This window comes from Dryas octopetala, chromosome 6 (genome assembly GCF_963921425.1).
Source record: "Dryas octopetala chromosome 6, drDryOcto1.1, whole genome shotgun sequence".
NCBI lineage: Eukaryota > Viridiplantae > Streptophyta > Magnoliopsida > Rosales > Rosaceae > Dryas > Dryas octopetala.
The window spans coordinates 1,980,698-1,999,179 of NC_141371.1; the positions used below are offsets into that span (position 1 = coordinate 1,980,698).

At 34.7% G+C, this 18,482-nt stretch overlaps 2 protein-coding genes and 1 long non-coding RNA gene across 4 annotated transcripts; 2 read left to right on the forward strand and 1 right to left on the reverse strand.

Annotated features, from left to right (window-relative positions):
* Positions 1-616: 616 nt before the first annotated feature.
* Positions 617-1,805, forward strand: LOC147280908 (uncharacterized). Its single transcript, XM_086248931.1, has 2 exons — positions 617-874; positions 1,393-1,805. Exons 1-2 carry the CDS (start codon positions 783-785, stop codon positions 1,604-1,606), a joined length of 306 nt encoding a protein of 101 aa, XP_086105057.1. The 5' UTR covers positions 617-782; the 3' UTR covers positions 1,607-1,805.
* A 1,756-nt stretch (positions 1,806-3,561) lies between these two features.
* Positions 3,562-5,369, forward strand: LOC147280909 (uncharacterized). The gene is made up of 2 exons (XR_015122878.1): positions 3,562-4,740; positions 5,064-5,369. It is a non-coding gene; the product is annotated as an uncharacterized LOC147280909 (long non-coding RNA).
* Positions 5,370-5,497: 128 nt separating this feature from the next.
* LOC147280910 (Trimeric LpxA-like enzyme) lies at positions 5,498-13,917 on the reverse strand. Of its 2 annotated transcripts, XM_086247601.1 has the most exons (15): positions 13,607-13,917; positions 12,769-12,999; positions 12,071-12,385; positions 11,688-11,795; positions 11,033-11,222; positions 10,222-10,484; positions 9,860-9,989; positions 9,059-9,138; positions 8,262-8,513; positions 8,098-8,174; positions 7,608-7,699; positions 6,986-7,068; positions 6,622-6,693; positions 6,158-6,283; positions 5,498-5,765 (listed from the first exon to the last, which is right to left on the reverse strand). In XM_086247601.1, the coding sequence occupies exons 1-15, from the start codon at positions 13,739-13,741 to the stop codon at positions 5,706-5,708; spliced, it is 2,214 nt and encodes a 737-aa protein (XP_086103727.1). In that variant the 5' UTR covers positions 13,742-13,917; the 3' UTR covers positions 5,498-5,705. The 2 variants fall into 2 exon arrangements, with proteins under 2 accessions (XP_086103727.1, XP_086103728.1); XM_086247602.1 differs by lacking the exon at positions 12,071-12,385.
* Between the last annotated feature and the right edge of the window lie 4,565 nt (positions 13,918-18,482).

Below are 18,482 nucleotides of genomic sequence, written 5' to 3' on the forward strand. Positions count from 1 at the left end.
GAATAAAAAATAATGAACCAATCATAAGTATTTCACCGTTGATTAACAAGGTTGTTTTCAAACTCCAAAATAACAAAGGTCGATAATCAATCTATAAAATGGCCAAATATATCGTCGTTTTCTCATTCGGACACAATTTTTTTAGAATAAACTTTGTTAAAACAGGTTTGTGGTCAACTTTTTTACTGAAGCAAGGAAACTATCTTTCATTTCTCGTAGTTTATGTCTTTCTAAGTCTTTACTCTTTAGGTACCTTTTTTTTTTGGCCATTGAAGTCTTTGGGTACCTTGGATATCTCATATATGTTATCTTGTGTACAGTACTCAACCCTGCTGTACCAACTACTCTTATAAATTCATAATGAACTCCAAGGGAAAAAGGGTGACACGCATTTGTTAGTTTGGGACCCATCATCAACACCTCCTTCATCATTGAATGGGTATGATTTGAAATATTAGCCAGTTTCAGTTTTGAATCGTAGCTGGACTGCTGGAGAGGAATGGCAGGTGAAAAGTGTTAGATGGAAAAAAAAAAAAAAAAAAAAAAAAAAGGGTAAAAAGGTCAAAACCAGAGGATATAGTCCAATGTGAACACTAGGTAGTAAGGTAAGGTTGCTTCTAGTACGTGTAACTTATTCTCTCTACAACCTTCTAAAACTTGTACAAGTTTCCACATAAATTAAGCACAGCTGCACAGGCAGATATCGTAGGCTTTGTTTAGTATGGTGGGTGTGGTGAGACTGGTGTTAAAGAAGGCGGTAGTAGAAGCGTAGCTAGCTTGCCATGAGACCCGGACCACCACCCGGCGGCCCTGGTCCACCTGGACCGGGATTGCCTGGTTTTTTCGGTGGCTTTTGTGACCTTATAGCCTCTTGGTATGTACATTTACAACTTTGTTTTTGTGATTTTATGAGCTTAGTTAGTAGTTATCTCTCTCTCTCTCTCTCTCTCTCTCTCTCTCTCTCTCTCTCTCTCTCTCTCTCTCTTATGGGATAGTTATTATGGAAATTTCCTCCAGTTATTAAAAATCACTATTTTTTTCTTTGGGTCAGAATTAAAATCACATCTACTCTGTTGAAAATAAGGCATGCACATACCATGTTCTAAAATGATAATTAAAGAAACATAATTAATGAGAACCATGATGCATGAATTTCATATATAGCTAGTTCTTTATATTATATTTCTCTTGTTCAACCAAAAAAAAAAACAAAATTCTCTTGTTGATTGATGATTTATATTGAAAACTAACAAACAATTTGTGTGAGTGAGTGAGTGAGACTCTATAAGCTAGTGTTTCCAAGGAAGTGGGCTGACCCATTTCTACATCATCATCTTCTTTGAAGCAAATTCTATGGATTTATTTGTTGTTCTGTTTATGCGAGTTTTGCAGTTTGAGTTTTGTGTGTTGCTGCTGGCTGTTACAAGACTGCTTTGGTGGCCCACCAGGGCCTCCTGGACCTCCTGGACCACCTGGACCTCCTATACCCCTTGGCCCACCAGCGCCTCCTATACCCTTTGGCCCACCAGGGCCTCCTGGACCTCCTGGACCACCTGGACCTCCTGGACCACCTGGCGGACCTCCTGGCCCACCTGGACCGCCATGATCATGCAGGCAGGCTTGGGCCTTCGTCCTCCGTTTATCAGTTATATTGTATATGTAGTTTTTTATATCGACAAACTTTGGGTAAAAGAGAGTTGTAATCTCGTGGCATTCCCATTTTCAATTTGTCATCTCAATTTCTTTTGTCACATAAGATAATTATCTTAATACAACCATTTAGAGCTAGCTATTTACTTCCCTTTTATTTGTGGTTACTTATTACAATATCTATATACAAACAAACACACATGAATTTTCAATGAGATATAATAGACATACAAAATTCAAAAAATTATTTTATGTAACGAACTAACGATAACAAGATAGAAGGTAAAGTCATTGGTGGTGTTGACCACACATGCTTACATTTTACTATTCCCTAATAAATGCCAACCGTGCCAGAAAATGCCATTATTATAAAATGAAATGAGTTCTACAATACCCAACAAAAAGACAAACTCAGAGTTAAGGAATCGATGATACCATTGGCAATGCCACTATTAATGTTGTTTCCATGTCGAAATTGGATTTCACTGAGGTTTGTTGCAACTTGCAACCTCGATTTTATCGGGCACACATGAGAAATTTTACTAAAGATTTACCGAGAGGATGGAAAGAGAGAGAGAGAGAGAGAGAGAACTCTTTTTTACTGATAACGTGCTTTAGATTTTAGAGACAAAAGAAAGTTGAAAGCAATTAATGAGAGGAGAGAGAGGATAGATAAAGTTGTCAAATTGTTATTTTCTATGCATACTTTATTTAAATTGATAAAACTATTTTAATATATCAGATTTATTATGAGCCATTGATGATGTTATGATCTAAATCATCTAATAGTTAAAAAATTGTGTTAAAAATTATGTCAAATTTGTAATGTCATGGATCCGCCCTACCTATTATACGGCAGGACTTCATAAAAAAGACCCAAAAGAGGGCAAGGAAACAAAAGGGGCTGCAAGATCGAGCAGCCAAAAATAGGCCAGAAAAGATTAAAAAGAATAATTAAGAACAAGAAGCAATCAACAAGTCCGCGATAGCACACGCAAAGTGGTGTAATTTCCAAAAGTAAACCGGGTTCGAATCCGGCAGGTGGAATTATTTTTCTTTTACCGAAAAAGAAAATAGTTAACATTAAGCTAGCGGCGATTATCAACTATTGCAAAACAGGCCACAAAACATCATCAACAGACAACAGTCAACACACAGGTCAACAAAAGAGGCAAGGAAAGAAAAGGGGCTGCAAATACAAGAAGCCCAAAACAAGTGATAAAAGATTAAAAGCAATTAGGAACAAAAAGCATTCAACAAATCCGCTGTTGTAGCGCGCACAACCAAACTAAGCACAGTGTACGTTGTTTAAGAAAAGGGTTTGACCGTTTGAATGTTAGGTTGGTTTGAATATGCATGTGTGAAGATTTGGTTAAGACTCGAGAAGATTTGGTTTGAATAGTTGTCTCTCTTTCTTAATTTCAAGACAGGAGTGGGTGCATGTGTATATATATATGCATGTCTATAGGTCAGTTTGATTCGACAGTGTTAGCACATTGCATTTTCAGTACGTGAGAATTGAAAGGAAGCAACCGATCGATCAAAAGTTCACTAGCTAGTCAGAGAGAGATCGAGATGCCTCCACCATGGGGACCTCCCGGAGGGGGCGGCGGCCCGCCGGGATTTGGTTGCTTAGGCGGCCTCTGTAACGGTATATGCCGCCTTATATCATCTTGGTCAGTCACCTTTAATTCATTTGTATCTATATATTCAATTAATCAATATTAATTGTAATATTGCAAAATGTAGCTCATCTGATTATATATATATGTATCATCTTAATTGGTGTGCAGTGCTTATATCCTGTGCTGCTGCTGCCTACTAGAGAGCTGCTGTGGACCATTGTTTGGTGGGCCGGGTGGTGGTCCTGGTGGACCGGGAGGTGGTCCTGGTGGGCCCCCTCGCTTTTGATCAATATCACATGCATGATCAGTCCTGCTCATGATGTTGATGATCGAGTGGTACTCATATATGAATACATGTAATAACAAGTGTGATCGATCGATATTTTGGCATGTTGCTGCTATTCTCATGTGTTGTTGCAACTTGCAACTCCATCAATATTCGATCTCTCTTATCTTAATTAATTTTCTTTACCTAGTTGAAGTATGGACTGTACTTGCTGGTCAACTGATCAGTTCCTTTTCAGTTTGCCATGCATGCATGTGTATCACAAAAGCCTAATTACCTTACTTATGATTTTATTAGTTTCAATAATGAGGTTGTGATTTGGTGTTTCGATCGGCATTATATATATAATCTTTGGCTTGATTAGTACATTTCCCTAGCTAATTTCTAAGATGTAATTAAGTAGAATTTCTAGTATATATTATCAAATCTTTTATATCCATTTAAGTTAATAATTAAGTCAATTACATATATACCAAAAAACAACAAATACTATTACTAGCCAATTATAATAACAAATTATTTAAAAATGAAAACAAGAACATAAGGCCGGTCATATTCTGACTTTTGATGTGATCATTAATAAATAGTATCCGTGGACCGTGATTACAATATTTAATCTATGAGATCAAACTATGGAATAATCACTAAAAACAACTAAGATTCCAAGTATGAGCAAATATATATATATGAACAAATCAAATGCTACCACGTCAGTTAGTATCCAAAACCATATAAAAATGTTGGAACATTTTGAGCATTAGCTATATATATATAGGTTGAAATTATTAGAAGAGTAGATGGGTACAACAGTAGAGTACCCTAGCCTTATCCTAATTTCCTAAACCATGTGTGTTAGGTGGCCTGACTTCTTTACTTACCAGTCCAGGAAACTGCTAGAAATTCCGAGAACACTCACCCATTAAGCTCCACTCCAAATTTCCAATTAAACCCTCCCTCCTTTTCTCTATAAATATACAACAATATATTTTAATTTGTTCGATCAATTTGAAAATTGTTAGTTGCATTGCACTTGTAGAGAGATTTTATTAGCTGAATAATTGTATTTTAGAGAGAGATGCCGGGTTGGGGACCGCCGCCGGGAGGACCTCCAGGGCCGCCAGGGCCATGCGGTTGTTGCGCTTTTTGTTGTGATGGCATAAGCAGGCTTTTATCTTCATGGTGAGTGCATATTAAAGACAAATCTTTACTTCCACTGTCGATAATATTGTCTTATAAAGTTCTTATTTTAACTCTCAATGTGGTTGTGCTTGCATGCATGCACTCGTTGTCATTATAATACTTGAGAAGATCACCTATTTTTCTATAAGAAAAAATAGTTCAAATTAACTAGCAAGTAGCAACTCATCAATTGCTTGATTTCAAAAGGAATAGTACCATCAGTTGCTAATTAATATCATGCTTTTGTGCATGAGTAGCAAATTTGTATTTTCTTGTACATTTTGGCTGAGAAATAAGGTGTTGTTCGTTATTTATGTTTGCAGCTTCTATCTTCTGTGCTGTTGTTGCATCCTAGAGAGCTGCTGTGGACCTGTGTTTGGTGGGCCACCTGGACCTCCCCCAGGCCCACCTGGGCCTCCCCCTCCCTTCTGATCAGCCCAATTTGCTAATTGGACCTACTTGCTATTGTTGTATAACAACTCTATTCGGTTTCATGTAGTACAATTGGAGATAAATATGTATTGTGAATTATTATTTTTTTAATTTATATATCATGAAAATAATTCGAGAAATGTTCTTTTACGGTTTTACCAAACTGTTAAATCTAAATTATCATTCATATGGATACTTATCCAAACTGTTCATGTACTGCGACTCCACATTTTTTATTGCTAGTCTAACAATATCAGAAGTTCAAAAATGGAATAAAGAAAAAAAAATTGTACAATCAGAAATAATCCTTCCTCGCACAAAAAGAGAGAGCACAAAATGTTATGTGAACTATTGATTTTGTGTCAAAAAATTACACATGCAATGCAAGTGCATGAAACAATTGTAAAACGCATTTTGGAGCCTATGGACATAATAAGCCTTTTCCTGCTCTACCATACAACATTATCCGAGAAAATAATACTTCTTCGACATTGTGTCCTGCACTGTTAAATGCATCCGCTGCCAAATTGGACCTACGAATCAGCTGCTTCCTCTTCTTCTTCATCATCTTCTTCCGGTGCCTCTCTCAACCACTGCAACATTAAGAAAAACAAGATGCAACAGCTGTGAAACAAGACTAACATAATATGAAATTTAATTAATACATCATCTGTGTGAGCCATCAATTGCAAATTAGTCTCATGTCGCATGCATGGACAATGCTGAAAATTATGGCCATGCAGCAAGTTTCGACAAGACTTTTTACTACATGCATGAAAATCGAAAAAGTGATAAATCAATACACACTCAAACACATAAATATGTGGAACTTGTCTTGTAAACAAATACAGGCATCCACTAATATATCAAAATATGAAGTGTTTCCAAACTGGAAAAAAAAATAACAAATATTATAAAGAACATTATATGATTGCATATGGTAATAAAGATATAATTGAAAAAGAAATTGAATAAAAGTACTTACTTGAATAAACTTTTCAGCCTGCTTAACAAAAACTTTATCTGATTCCTCAGCCTCTTTCTTCTCATCATCCCACCTTAGAAGAGCTTCTTCTTGTATAACTTCTTGGTCATACAGTTCAAACAATATCTGTAAAAGAAAAATACAGTAATCAAAATAAATTAAACTCGTCAACTCCACAAAAGCAATTGACCATAGAAAATAAAAAAAGAACTCAGCAAACTTTGGAAAAGCTCTTATTTGGAAATCTTTCTGTGATGGGTTTATCCATAGCTTTTCTTGTTGCTCAAGAAAGAAAGGCTGGCAAAGCACTAAGCACAAACATGTTCGCCATTTATCCAGGAACATAAAAGTTTGATGCAATTTAAAAGTAATGTATTTCTCTGATATTTTACATAGTAAACACTGAGTGTAGAATTGTTGTTTCTAGTTTTACACATGATCACAAATTATGTATGCAAACAAACCTTCTCAAACACAGAGGAGAATTCCTTAGCCGACTCCAAACACATCTCTTCAAATTTAAGTATTACTTCAATCTGAAAAGTATTCAACAATGAGCATCACATTAGCAACCATCAAAACTACAGGATCTTGGTGTCCAGTACTATATTAACTTTAAAACGGTGAGTATAACATTAATTCCATACGTGAGAAATCATCCTATGAGTGAACTTAATATGTATCAAAAATAACCAAGGTAAAATTTGATATTTGGCACACTAGGGACATTTTTCATGTAACCAAGTTCACTGATGCAAAAGAACAAAGTAAATTTAAATGGTTGAAAATGTGCATACAAGTATTAGTCAAAAGGATTCAAAAACAAACCTCCTCATCTATGTCTGGTAGGTAATACTTCAGCAGTTTTTTCCATTTTGTAATTACATTGGTAGTAGCTTGAACCAATTCACCTAAGAAAAGAATTCAGCAAACATCAATTTGGTACGACCATATGACAAGAAAACAAGACATTCGTGCTGTAAAATGAAGACATTCATGCTGCAGATTGACAAAAAATTAAAGAGTATAATTGTACAATCAAGACATTCATGCTGTACAACAGACTTATGAAACCTTGGCTACTTCGTGTATGTACATTTGAATTACCCTTTTGTGATCTTAACCTATAAAATAGAGAAAACCCATTCCCAACCCCAAACCACCCAGCCAAACTTTTCTTTTTTCAACTAATCTAATTAATCCTTTTTACTTCTGACAACAATACCAATTGTTAAATAGGAAATACTTTCACTGATCAAATCCACAAGGTAGTGAAATTATTAAAAAAAAAAAAAAAAAAAAATGGCCTCATCAATTACTACCCAGCATAATCTCTTATAAGTACATTTCTCAAGTATAAATTCAGGTTTCCAATCATAATGAATTTTCCCTAAATGAAAACAGACACTATACATAACGGGGGGAGAATAGCAAGCTGAGGAAAATTTACTTGCTGTGCCATGTGGAGTTTCTAGTGCCAATTTCATCATTGAATAAAATATAGCTCCAGCACAGTCTGCAGCTACCTTGTTGTAGGACAACCTGCAATGGGCAAAGAGTGACAATCATCAATCGCCAAAGAATACATGCTAAAGCATTATATTAATAAAAAGATCAAAATAATTTGTATGATTGATGGAAAAAATGTCTATAGAGGTTGAGTGAAAATCAAAATACACAGGGGGATAAAAGGGCAGGTGAGAAATGAAGCCATTGAATGAAATCAAGTGATCGTGCATGGTTTAATTAAAAAAATCAAACATAAGTTATCACAGTTTCATTATACAACTTTGAATATCAACAGAAATTAATCATCGTTTTGTATAGCTTTAGAAGAAATAAGAGGTGTAATACACAAGCTACAAAGTAAGCTACAACACAAGCTACAAAGTAAGCTACAAAGTAATAGATAGATCTCTAAGAAAAAACCAAAAGAATACCTCAGTGAATTCACTTCTAAGACGACATGATCTACTTGTATGTTTTCATGCACAGCTCTTAGAAAGGTTGCTTCAACCTGGAGATAACAATGAAATTGTTGGGGTTTAGTTTGTAACTTCATATGTGTGTATTTACCATCAGCATTCTAGTTGGCATTGTTTACCTCTTTCTCAAAGTAGATAGAATCATCTCTAGACTCTCCATCATCATCATATTCAGAATCATTAGAATCAGGTTTCAACTCTCCTGAAGGTGGGAGAGTGCTGCCATCTTGATTTAACTCCAGATCATCTTCTGCAGCATGAATTGCCTCAGCAAGCTTGTCTGCAGGTATGGGAGCAACTGAATGCCTCCACTCTTCATCATAGCCTCCTTCACAAATTGACCAAACATAACCAACCCCGCCAGTACCAAGCTGATCAATAATAGCAACTGGTATCAGAGGATGTCAAGATATGCAGCAGTATAATCAACAACATATCAGAAAATGGCTAGTGAGGCTCTATTATTTCATTACTTACTAGAGGAAAAGATGGGAACAAGAACAATGTCATAGTTAATTATTACATGAGCATTACCACTCTAAGGAGAATTATACAAGTTTCTTTATGTAGCACACATAGCAAAATCCAAAAGTACTAAAAAAGAAAAAAATTGTCTCAGACCATTGTGGCTCCAGGACAGCATCCCTGCTTTTAAATCCTTATTTTCCATTTCAAAACCTTTTTTCCCTTCTAACACCATTACAAGCCCTATATCCCCAAGATTATCATAACTTTTCCCCAAAATGAACCCTAACCTTAATAATATGATACCACTATCAAGATTGTCGGGAATAGTTTTAGAAGAAATTTATCAAAAATGCAACTGAAAAAATAAGTCATGTATATTTGACACAATGAGGCTAGATGGTGAACTGAGAACAACACAGAACCAAACTTGATAGCTATGGGCACTAACCTCAGATGTAGGCCAACATTGTGTCTCCAATAGCTGGTTCATTATTTCCCCATTTAATTTATCCACTGTATGTGTAATAGCTGCACATAACAACTCATAATAAGGGCAAATATTACTGGGAGAAAAAATTCACATCTTTTACCATCAATAACTTGTACAATGAAAGGAATTAAATGAGGTTAAAAACACATATGTGATGTGTCCCTAAAAAAGTATAAATACCAAATGCACTAGCTATGTCTAGACAAACAAAGTTGAAGATCAATAAAATTTCATCAGAACAATAGATCACATATCCAATACACAAAGTATTTTCTTATTTGGTGAGTAATTTTCCAGTTTTCCCAACAAAGACAGTCTAAGCTTTATGCCTCCTTCAAGTTCCTTAGTTTGAAATACTGTTTCCATAAAGAAAATAGCTATTCATTTACAGGTCTGCATTTTGGCTGACATGTCCCAGGAACTTATTGGCAAGCATGAGTAGCATACCCCATAGGAAACATTTCTTACATGTCAAAAGGTATGAAAATCAATAATCGCGATCAATCATACAAAACAATAAAAAATCAGTAAATATAATACAGTTTTTTTCATTCGATTGCTTAATTTCCATATTCACCTCAAAATAACCATCCTTGTTCCAAAACGTTTACAGTCTAATTACCTAAAATATCTAAAGACCAGCTATATGATAATAAAAGATTCCCTAAAACTATAATTGGGCTAAGGCCATGCTTTTGCAAATAATAGAATTCAACAGGACCAAATGTGAAGATGAGGGACAAAATGCAAAAGAATTACATGATATTTCTGCAATTCCACTGCTATTGTCAGCATACTCCAGCTCCTCATCACTATCTTGCTTAGTTGGCTGCTGAAGTAAAGATACCTTTGAATATGAAGGTACAATAAATTGTTGCCCTACAACAACCTGGAGGGTAAACAATCAAAAACACCTTTAAATCAATAAAAAAAAAAATGGATTTATAACATTGTAACAAAAATTCTGATTCTAGTATATATTTGGGGCCTTTGGGCTAGTAAACTGCTTTGCAGTGTATAATTTTGTTCAGTTATATTTTGGAGCATTATAACGGACAAGAAAGAAGAACTAGCATCTGGCAGTTCCATATAGTGCTACAACAGGATTTAGTGGCACATACCTTGAAAGACAACACTACACCTGGTTCCAAAACTGCTCCGGACTTCATTATCACTCCATTACATACTATGGCATGCCTTAGCTTGCAACCATCTTCAATGGTGACATTATCCCATATATAGGAACCTTCTATGGAAACATTTGATCCAATAGAGCACTCTTTCCCAATAACAGAGTTCAAAATTTTAGTGTTGTTCCCAATCTTGGTGCCATTCCCAATGACTGTAAAAGGACCAATCTGAGCAGAGCGGGATTGCCCTATTTCTGAAGAGTAGCTAGTTTATCAAATCAAACATAATGAGATAGAAAATAGCAAACTGATTAAGTTTACGATTAGCAGACCATTTCAGAAGCAAGGATGTCATGCTAAAGCACATCACTCAACTAAAATTGGTAAGTTAATAGGTGCAGAAACAATGCAACAGATATCGTTAAATTGTGGTACTAATTCTTGTTAATATACCAAGTGAATGCTAACTTCACTGAGTATAGTTCATGTTATTTCAGCGGGTGAGTAAGAAGGGGAATGTATTCTTTTTTTTAGTTCACATGCTTATAATAAAAGAAAACAAGTATTAGTTCAATTCAAACAGAGCTATCAAAACATGGTTTCCAGATATAGGCTAGATGTAACTGAAAACCAGAATCTTCTCGAAAGGCAGGGCAGGACACTAAGTATACAGCATCTAGAAGAACAATTATCAACATAACCACTGGGGTAATGTACCTAAATACAGTAGCACAAAAATAGAATAAAATCACCCCAAACCAATTAATATATACATATCAAACATCACTATTTTGATCATTACCTGATGCTCGATACATCCCCTGTCTTTCTAGTTTCGTTGAAGAATTCCCAAAAAACTTAACATCTGGCACCAATGGGTAAGTCCATCTCTGAATTATGTCCTTACTAATTGTGTCATAGCTTCGAAAGTTGTCAATTCTAGCCGCATAACTCGAGTGAATTTCATGTGTGTATATTTTGTAACCCATAATCTGAAAGGACAGATAGTTCCCTTAGGAGAATTGCAAAGTGAAAAAAAAAAAAAAAAAAAAAAAAAAAAAAAAAAAACATAAAGAATCTCTAGATTAAGCAGAATATTGAACAATTTACAAAGCTGTTTCTTCAATAACAAATTTTTAATGACTTGATGAAAAATCCCCAATACAAGACAAAGGCACATCACAGATTTATGGCATGTATTATAAATATGCTACCACAATGAAAAAACAAATAAAGAAATAAAAAGATACAAAATCCAGATAAAAAATTGAAAGGAGAGAATAAGGTGTAAAAAAAATAACTAGTCTCAAAATAAGGTAGATGAGACTGGGGTGGCTATTGTGTGTTTTTGTGTGTCTGTGTCCATCTCAGGCCCTCCTAAAATAATTATGTGAAAACAAGTGCATGCTTAGCAGACCATTTTGGCTAATAAAAAAGATGTCTAATAAGAGACTTACATCATCAACAAGCAATCCCTTTAGGAAATGACGACGTAGATGTTGATAATCAAAATTGTCTGTGAAAAGGCTGAGGACTTCAGGAGAGCAGATGTCAATATGGCAATCCTGCAGGTAAGACAAAAAAAGAAGTTGGTGCAACTATTTTTAGAATAGATTTGCACCATAGACCTCACAGAGTAGTTGAATATCAAAAAGATTCTTCAACAGGCATTTTGTATTGAGAACGAAAGAACTAAAAGAAGTCCCACTAGAGATCGCCAAAAAAATTAAGAGCTGTTGAAGATCAGCAAAAAAGGAATAAGGTAGAACTTTTCGATAAAGATAAATAAACAATCTGAAGCTAACCATAAAATTTCAAGGTAAGAACTTGAGATGTTAACCTGTTTGTCATTATGCAGAGAAATTGAAGGGTTATCAGCGAGCAACAACTTATCAAGATATATAGATCCTTTTTCAAGGTCTGCCTTGTCCTCATAATATAAAAGCTGCTTTGTATTAGGATCTATTGCCATAAACAGTTCATCAGTGCCAAGTCGAGACTGATGAGTGATTTGAGAAGGCTTTGACCGCCTAATAACTATGGTCATTACAGCATTACTATCTTTCTTTCTTCTCTCTTTATGTTCTTGAAGCACCTGAGTAAGCGACATGTTGCTCACGGTATCCCCGCTAATTAGGACAAAATCTCCATGTATCTTTAGAGACAAAAGAAAAATGGTAAAAATGTTACTATATGAAACATGCTGGAACTTTAAATTTCATAAATTTAAAATAATCTCAATAAAAATAAATAATTAAAAGATTAACTCCAAAAGGGGGGGAAACTAGAACCCTAAAAAACCTCGGATTCTATTACTTATCCAAAAATTAGAGAGAAAGCTGAGAAACTAAAGTTTAACCATGTAAAGAACGCATAAGACATGTGCTTGAGATGAAATAAAGTATAACATTCTTCATAATCACAAGAATCATGTGTATATTGATCTTCTCTCAAAATGAAGAATATAGCCTAAGTCTGAGTATATATCCAAATTATCATAAATAGAATACGAAACAGAAGGTTGAGATATGAGCATACCACATTGCGCTCATATATTAAGCGCAGAGCATCTCCAGCACTAACAGAATTGTGTGACTCTATTGTTGTGACTGTGAAGTTTGGTTGGGAAAACCACTCGGAACTCTCCAAATAATTAATCACTTGCTTGGAGTGAGCACAGCAAAAAACAAAAACCTCCTCAACACCCGCAGACTCAAGCCATGCTAAGGTGTAATTGATCATCGGGACATTTACTAACGGCAATAGTACCTTCATCAGCAAAGACAAATAATAAACATGACAATTTGCATCAACTACATAAATTCATAACTTAATGCCAGACATACCAAAATCACTACCTAATGTACACCAAAAATCCAAAGAAAAATCAATATGTAATGCCCTTCTTCGTTTTCCAACTTGACCATCAAGTATTAGCATTTGTGTGGTTGAAAACATGGAAAAAAAAAAAATCAACCCAGCAGAGTACTTGAAACTTGGTGATCAGCTCAGTTTGGGAGCATACAAAACAAAGATAAATAAGTAGTTTGGTTAAATCAATTATCAATTGTATTGCTTTAAACTAAGAAAAACAGACAAATTTCATTTATACTAACCCAAATGGTTACATTAACATCTGTTTAGTTGAGAATTTCCCAAAATTATCACAGAGGACCAAAAATTGCAAAATTTTCAGAAAGCTCCTGTTATCCATTACAATAAACAGCATTACAAATAAAACACGCACACACATACATTCAAAGACATATATACATATGCACTTACGTACATACATGCATACACATAAGCACCCACATCTGGATATACATAAAATATATATATATATATATAATGAGAGAGAGAGAGAGAGGGGTACTTTGGGACGTTCGAGGGTGATGGGTCGAAATTTGGTAGTAAAACTATCAGCTAAGAGGATGGCCTGCAAGGGGACACGAGCCAATTCCTCAGGGTCCTCTGAACCCCTAGATGCACCTTTTTTCTGTGTACCCATTGTCTTCTTCTTCTACGAATGAATTACGATAAACTACGGGAAGTACAGGGAATGGAGCTGTTAATTTAGAAAAACCCTAATTAAAACCCACTGTGTAACACAGCTTCTGAAGCTTATTTGACTGTTGTTACTTGTGTATGGACTATGGAGGTCTGTTTTCCTATGCGGTGACGGAGTTCGCCGTCAGATTCACTCACCATTTAGGAATTGCCACGTCACTCTCATTATATTGTATTGTCCGAAACTCTTACTAAGCATCTGCGCTTAGCCTAATTCTTGGGCTGGGCTCAAAAAAGACCCAAGTTAAACCCATATAACAAGATGATTAGGCTAAACGGACTCACTAACGAGTTTGAACAGATTATCAGACCGAACAAAACCCAGTTTAGGTCGTGGGCTCCAGTTTAATTGGAGTAATTTATTTATTTTTTTGTGGATGAAGCTTTATATGAATTTATTTATGCCTTTTTCTATGCAGTAATACTACGCTTATTATATTTTTATACCATAATTTTATATTACTTTACATGACATTCATACATTGGACATTAAAAAATAAAAAATAAAACTTAAAAAAAAATATCATATCTAGTAAAATAATAACACATAAAGTAGTATACAAATGTGAAAAAAAAAATGTAAAACAATTAGCATTATTGTTTTCTCCACGTGAATTTTATTTATTAGTTTACCAAATTAAAGAAAAAGTACTTGCCGATTTTGATTACACATCCCTTTTACAAAGAAATATTTTCTCCTAATGATTCAAGAGACCCTCTTTATTAATAAACCCAGCCTTCTCCAACACCCATTGGAAAGCTTTATTTTTCTGCAAAAGACCAACCCTTCTACCCTGTATATCCAAACACTTGAGCTCCTTGAACACACACGACATGGTTAGCTAAGAATATTGATCCATCCGATCGGACAGTGATTAAAAGAAATGGATGGCTCTGTACCAAGGGTGAGACGTACCCAATCACTTCCCTCAGGACCCACTTGGAATTAATATTTTGGAATCCTAGCAGAAAATTAGGGGATGTATATCATAGTTGCTTGGGACCATGAGAAAGTTGGTTTTGTCAAATTAACTTGAAAGAAAAAATAAAGTCACTCATGAACTGACATTAAGACGAAAATTATAAGAAACTGCACACATTGCAAGGTTACAAAACGATAATGCAAGGTTATGAATCATGAGAGTTGGCCAAACCCGACGGCAGATATGTTGGAATGTCCCTGCCTCCCTGGATTAGACCTATTGAGATACAAGGCAGACAAAATATAAATGTTACAATAATATAAAGGGAAAAAACCCTAAAATAAAACAAACTAAAAATTAACCAAATAAAAGCCAAGCAAATATTAAGACCTAGGCCACTGAGGCAGTGAAATGAAGGCAGGCCATGAATTTATAATGCAATTGCCAAATTGGATATAAACATGAATTTCAAATGCAAAAAAATTGCAATTTCAAACAAAATTTTGCAATTGCAATGCACTTTCATTCTCCAAGGATTTTTCATAAACCAAAAGGAATTACAAGAAAACAAAATACAGATAATGGAAGAAAAAAACAACAAAAGCAATTTTACACAACCCATTGTCATTACCCCATGCCCAGATAAAGAAATTGAAGGGTACAACTAGAAAAATAAAACTAAAACAGAAAACCTGAACTTTAAAATTAATATCAGAAATGGAGTGCAGGAGGGGATCTCTTGTTTTAAAATACATTTTTTGAGAAAACCCCCATGCCCAAATTGCAAGCTACTTTCATTTTAGAATATTGGGAACTTGATATTTGAAGAAGTTGAAATGTAACTCATAAGCACCTAGGTAAAAGCATATGCAAAAAGTGATGGTAGAATCAGAAGTGATTGTATTAGAAAGGTGACTGACTTAGCAGAAGGAGAGAAACTCAATTTTACCAAAACAAAAGGGAAAAAAACAGGTGATTAAATAAAGTTCTCAATACATCATTATCCTCCTATTATAAATCATTTATTGCAGACTTTGCAGTCTACCAAAAAATAAAGTTCAAGAAAAGTTTTTCTAACACATACTATCGAACACCGTTTCCAGAAAGGGAGTCATCTAACAACGAACATGAACATATTTAAATAAACTAGCATTCCACACAATTCTTTCAGTGAGTTGTTGGAAATAAATTTATGGACAAGAACGTAAGAGAACCATTAGATTAAGCATTACCAATAAAAACACAAAAACCAACAGCAAAACCAGAATATAAGATTGAAGTAAAAGACTATAGCATAACAGAAAATCTTAATGAAATTTGAAAGTCTTCATCAAATTTCTAATCTCTACTACTATAAAGTCAGGCACTTCTTTGGGGTCACCAAATTTTTAAATGCCAAAATAAGACATCCGAAGATGAGTTAACATGTGGAATGAGTTAATTAACATACAAAGAAATTTAAGAGCACAAGCACATGCTTGAAGGTTATTAAGACGAAAATTCAACTAATACTATTGAAAATTGAAAAATTATTAATATAAATATATCGTATAATAATATCCTTATACGGTTAAATTGATTACACTATGTAACGGTATATCGGATACACAGAATAATTTCTCCTGAAAACTAAAATTCAACTAAAAATACTCCAACAATCCGCCTACAATCTGATGTAAAAAAAAAAAACTCCAACCAAGCCGGAGAGGGCTAAGAACTCCTACAGTTCTGTTCTTAGAAAACGCGGAAATAAACAAACCCTGCCGGAGAGGGGGTACAAAGGCTCAAAGTTTGATGACATCTATGTCATGCTCACTGGCTATGTTTCGGATGCGTCGTCTTTTCTGCAGGATGAGCGTTTGCGTCAATAGTTATGACGAAATGCCAATCATAAGACTGTTTGAGTGTAGCCAGCAGCTCAATCTTTGAAACCAGAGCTACTAAAATGATACTGTATCCCAGCAGACGGTCCTTTCGCTCAACCATAGGTACAGCTCCTCAAACAATTCCGTGTAGTAGGCAGGAAATCCATCTCCGAGCAATGTTGTTCCGCCGAGCAATTTCTCTAATCTCATCCTCTGTTTCGTCGACGTCGGACCATATCCTAACATCCCCGTTCCACAGGCCGAATTCGCGCACCGAAAGGGCAGCTTGGATTTGCACTTGAAAGTCCATGTAATCACGAAGAGCTTCTCGTGATAAATATACAAGTTAAGGATGGATGACAAATGGAGCTGGGAGAAGAACTTGAATGGGCATCTTTCATCTTTGGGACTTTGGAACTCGATCAGCATCTTTGGGACTTTGTGAGCTTTGATCACTTAGCCATATACATGGTGAAAGTGAAAGATTGACCTAAGCCATGGTGATCCAACAGCTCCTCAAAATAGAAATTGAGGTAAACTGGTCTTTGAAAATTGAAATCATTTTAATTCAAGGATATTGACTACTCCTCGAGTCCTCTTCATATATGGCTGGGCATTGGTTAACCAATTAACGAGGGCAGATAGAGTCCTTATCACAACTTAATTCATCCACCAGTTTGGTGACCAACCACCCAATTCACTTTTTATGTGCAACCCTGTCTGTAGATATTCCAATTCCCACCCCTCATTTCGGAAAATTATTCTTTTTTTATGTAAACTAAATATCATTTTGTCAAAATTATGGAAATTAAGTTAACATTTATATATATATATATCTTTTGGGCCTGGGAAATATAACTTGTATATATTGTTAGAAGGCCCAACACCACAAGTAAAGGCCAGCCCAATGATATGTGCGAATGTGCATTTGCATGCATGTACATGTACATGTTATTCATCCACAATAGACACGTCAAAATATATGAATTAATCTCATCTAGTACTGTTGACCAAAAAAAAATCTCATCAAGTACTTATGTACACACACATGCTCATTATACAAACTAAAATAAAATGTGTAAATGACGGCCCAAATACAATGACACTTAGGTCGTGGGCTTCAGCCTTCAGGCTTTTATATGACCATGGTTTATTAGAAAAATAAAGTTTGTAAATACTAAATATTTTTATTCAAATGTATATTTTATTTATTCCTTTTTTAACTAAGAATATAATCTTGATCTTTGTATTAAATTGTAGAGGAAATTACAGATTTGGTCCACTTATTTTATACCTAGTTCAATTTTGGTTCACGATCTTTTTTAAGTTCTGTTTTGGTCCACTAATTGTTTCACTTGTTCAATAAAGATCCATATTTGTTTTCTCAAATTTGTCTCGGTTTTTACTCTATCAAATCTCAGCTAAATTTAGCAAACAAATACTTGTTTTAAAGCTATGCATCTCTTTTCTACAACCATATAAAGATCATTCACATCGGAATTCTAAAACTCAAGATAATTGGCCTCAAAGTAGGGTATCTGAAACCACCAATTTCCTAAAAAAATTTCAGATAATTTCACCAAACTTCAATTTTCTTTGATTCTGGTACTCTAAATTGGTTCCTATGACTAAGAAATGATGAAATATAACTTATACTTCAATTATAATTGAAGAAAACACAATCAAAATGATTTAAAATCATAACTTAAAAAAGATTGTGGACCAAAATTGAATTAGTTATAACATAAGTAGACCAAAATTGAACTTTAAAAAGATCGTGAACTAAAATTGAACTAGATATAAAATAAGTGAACCAAATTTGTAATTTTCTCTAAATTGTATATGTTAAATAATATTTCTTATTTTTTATATCTAAATAGTTGGTCCTATTAAG